General features: G+C 58.0%; 1 protein-coding gene across 1 annotated transcript in view; it reads left to right on the plus strand.

Moving 5' to 3' along the window:
- Nucleotides 1-534: 534 nt before the first annotated feature.
- The window catches only part of VOLCADRAFT_97712 (uncharacterized protein), a gene marked incomplete at both ends in the record, with an annotated part of 8,315 nt that continues 4,877 nt past the window's right edge, over nt 535-3,972 (plus strand). Inside the window, 3 exons of the mRNA XM_002956610.1 lie at nt 535-579; nt 1,543-1,612; nt 2,931-3,037. Coding sequence (XP_002956656.1) covers nt 535-579; nt 1,543-1,612; nt 2,931-3,037 — 222 coding nt within the window. The remainder of the gene's footprint in view (nt 580-1,542; nt 1,613-2,930; nt 3,038-3,972) is intronic.

Consider the following 3,972-nt stretch of genomic DNA (forward strand, 5'->3'; position numbering starts at 1 on the left):
CATTGGCGTTGTTGTCNGCGTCATGCGCCGCAGTGGCTAAAACGCTCCCGCAGTTCGCGGCTTTTCTGCACATAGGAGAGTTCCTCATTAGCTTCCATTAGGAAGCCTAGTGCGGAGCGATAGCCTTGCTCGTCGCAGAATTGTCTGACTTTGTCAAACATGCGCGACGGCGGTGTTATGCCCTTACGCTGGGCACGCCTTACGTACTTCTCATACATTTCCTGGACCTTTTGTACCAGTTCCTTTGCCCTAGAGGGGCTCACCTGGCGCAGCTGATAGCGCTCATGGTCGGCCTTCGCCGACTGGGTGCGCATGGTATTCCCTGGGCTCGCCATGTAAGTCAGATAGAAAATGTTTCTTAAGTTGGAATGTGTTTGCGGAAGCGATGGAGTGCTTGACTCCGAGGTCGTTTGACCGGTTGGTCTAAGATACCAAAATTGTAACAAAGCTTGCAGTTGGCAAGCAGTTGCGAAAAAGGAAATTATCCAACGATAAAAGGTGGTATTGATAAATACCGTTTGGTATTGGAAGATTATGAATAGTTCTTGGATGTACCGTTGGTACGATACCGTTGGCCCGGTGAGCCAAGGGCCGCCTTAGCGGCGTTACAAAGGAGCCCAGGGCTTCAGCATCCATCGTAGTACAAGGGCTAAATTGTAGGGAGTGACAATATGTGCGTATAAATCTTCTTCTATGGATCCCTGCGCTGCTGTCGGACTACTTGCTCACCAAGGCGTGTAATTAGTAGGCCAAGCAGGTCACCGATGGTGAGCGGAGTGAGGACCAAGTTCAGCGGCTCAAGTATCAGCTACAACGGATCGCAGACAGAACGCAACCGGCCATAAAAGCATGTCAAGTGGGATGGGTGTAAGGAAAGGGACCAGGAGAGATTGGGTTCCTACAGCCCCTCGTGAAACAGCTCTACGGTAACCAAGGCCGCGTGCGGGAGAGATTTACTTGGCCAGCAAGGCAAATGCGGCGCCCGAGCGATAGAGCAAAGGAACGGCCCGTATACGTGGCTACAATGCTCTGGTCACGTGCACATGAGTTACCACTACCACGACACCCATGTGCATGTGTCACATCTGGGCCTGCTAACTCTGAAACCCGCCAAGCCGGAAAGATCGCCCAAGCAGGCACTCTACCGGTTAACGAAGAGGGGCCGGAGGGACCACTGTCCTGGCTTACTCCATCTGAAGCCTGTGTGCTCTGGGCAACGCGCGGTTACAGCTCAATGAAACAAGTACGGGTGAGCTCATCAGCAGCTGCTGGCGGCACCAGCAGCGCCCTGAAAGTGCTTGCGGCACGGGGACACCACCCTAATCGGAGTTCCTTTCCCCCCGGTGCTGGGTGAAGAGACGACGTAAAGACATATTAGTCCAGCTCCCAGGGGCCCCCGAGCAACTCACTGAAAAGGCCTCGCGTTAAAAACACCGACAACCCTCGGTACAAACAAGGCCTGAGGACTCATCGTGAGTCCACAATGCCGCACCACACCACACCACACCGCACCACACCACGTCCTTATCCTGGTGGCCCCAGCTGGTTCAGAGCCTGGCATGCTTCGATGGGAGCTCGGGGGGAGGTGCCGTTGCAACTGTTTGCTGGACCGGTGAACAGCATGTTAGGCCGGTCAACAGCCGGCAAATTAACTACAGACCTTTGGAATAATGAAGTTGTTGGCTGGTGTTGGCTTTATTAGGACTGGGCATGCACCAAGGTTGAGGGAAAATAAGGCCCAGACCTGTAAAACTATGCACGGAACTGCCGCACGGCGGGACGGATTCTGGCCGAGCAACGTTCGTAAGACCGCGTGGACTGTTCTCTAGGGAAGAGGAGAATGGCCTGCGTCCGTCTGAGCAAGTGCTTGTCCATAAAAATTTATGAGCAGAGACAAATCAACGGCGGTTATGTGTGAAACGTGTGCTTATGACTGACGTTGTGATGCATCAGCACCATCCGGTAGAAGCGTTGAATTGCTTTATGAAGTTTAACATACAATAATTTGCTCTACATTCTTTTGGATGCCACAGCATGTTGGAAAAAGTCTTTGGCTCTGCTGAAAAAGAGTTAGCTCTGTGGCATCGTGGTATAACTCAAAACTAGAGCCTTTTCATGTTTTTTTGGAACTTCCCAAGCTAGCAGCTTTATATTAATGCTGCCAACATCAGTGGGATCGCCGGGTGTGGGCGTTACGCGGAGCTCACCGTCTGCAATACCAACGGTGGCGATGCGCCGAAGTAAACTCTTACTTGCAGCGCTCTCAACACCTTTCCGTGTGAACACGCACCTTTCGTGCGAAAGCCGCATGCACGGAACCACGTCGTCGCTGTTGCCATGGACAGGTTGCTCGTCATGCGCCCACATAGTTCCATATCCAGCCCTTCCGCCACCAACCTGCCACCTATCACACCTGCGTCACCGCATCTCCTGTCCACGGTGTCCAACGATGTCAACTAACTGCCGCGGCAACTCCATCGCCACCGCGGGCGCTTCATCCTCGCCCTTGGCCAACAGCTTGATTAGCCCCTGCGCACCGAGCGGCCCACGTGCACGCAAAACTCCCACACCCCGCCCCGGCGATTTCAGCTCCTTAAGGCTGCCATTCTCACCACGCAGCTCTCCTCACTCTCACCCACACGGCCCTCGCCGCCACCATCTTCGCACCGTCAGCACAAGGCTGTTCGACCGGAGACAGGGCTCTGGCCCATTACCTGTCGTAAATTGGATTGCAAGCAGCTGCACCGACCGTACTGCCCCGAGCACCAGCCCTAATCTACGCAAACCCGGTTCCAGCCCCAGGTCCAGCAAGCGACTGGCCACGAGCCCATCCGTGGCTAGTCCGCCCGTCGGCGCTTTGTGCACCTGCCGCTGCTGCTGTACGGCGTCTGCTGCTGCTGTGTCCGCGTCGGACCCCGTATCGGCCGCAGGTCCCGCCGCCACCACCGTGGGCGCCGGCAGCGCCGCTGCTGCTGCCGCCAAGGCGGTGGATGCGGCAGTACCGGTACGGCGACCGGCGCCGTCCTCCGCGGCCGCCGTGAGTGGCAGTGGCGCGGCGCCCGGCGGCGGCGGCAGCAGAAGCAGTACCACCAGTAGCAGTAGCAGTAGCAGCATCCGGGGGAGAGTCAACGCTGACGTCAGCTCTACGACCAGCAGCAGTACCAGCAGCGGCGGCAGGGCCAGCAACCAGGGTAATTCCTTGCAGCCGTACTCGGACGAGGGAGCCCTTTCAGATGGCTGGGATGTATTGTATGTGCAAGAGCAGCAGCAGCACCACCACCACCACCAACAACAACAACAACAACAACAACAGCAGCAGCATCAGCAGCATCCTGGGGGTTCTGAACCGCAGCTCCCAGCACCCCTTAGCACACCACCACCGGCGGCGGCGGAGGGCGTCTTGCGGTGGCGGCAGGGGGGCGCTGCGGTGGGCCCTGCACCCGGCGAGCTGCAGATTTGGTGGGCACCCCTGGAGCAGGTCGGGGTTCCCATTGGGTGGGGTGGGGAGAGGGAAGTTGGGAGGGGTGTTGCGGGGTTTCGGGGTTGACAGCCTTGGTGGAGCGGCCGCGCGGGGGAGGAAAGAGAAAAGGATTTCTAGGCGGTACAGGTGCAGGTGGTATTCCTCCACCCGCTGTCCCCAACACGCTCAACCCCAAACACCGTCCTTGGGTAAACCCCCCAAAACCCTTCACTCGCTCGTGGTTCGTTTCCCCCCCAACACCCCCCGGGTAGCTGTTCCGGCCCAGTTCACAGGACGCCAGGGGTTGGGGGCCTGGTCGCCTAAACCACCACACCGACCGCCAAGTACCACCTGGCCTCTCACCCTCTGCTTCACCCGCCCAGTAATCCCCCCCCACCCCCACCTCACCCCCACTCCCACCCCCACTCCCACCCCCACCTCACCCCCACCTCACCCCCACTCCCACCCCCACTCCCACCCACACCTCATCCCCACCTCACCCCCCCCCACCC

The sequence above is a fragment of the Volvox carteri genome, assembly GCF_000143455.1.
Source record: "Volvox carteri f. nagariensis unplaced genomic scaffold VOLCAscaffold_63, whole genome shotgun sequence".
NCBI classification, from domain to species: domain Eukaryota; kingdom Viridiplantae; phylum Chlorophyta; class Chlorophyceae; order Chlamydomonadales; family Volvocaceae; genus Volvox; species Volvox carteri.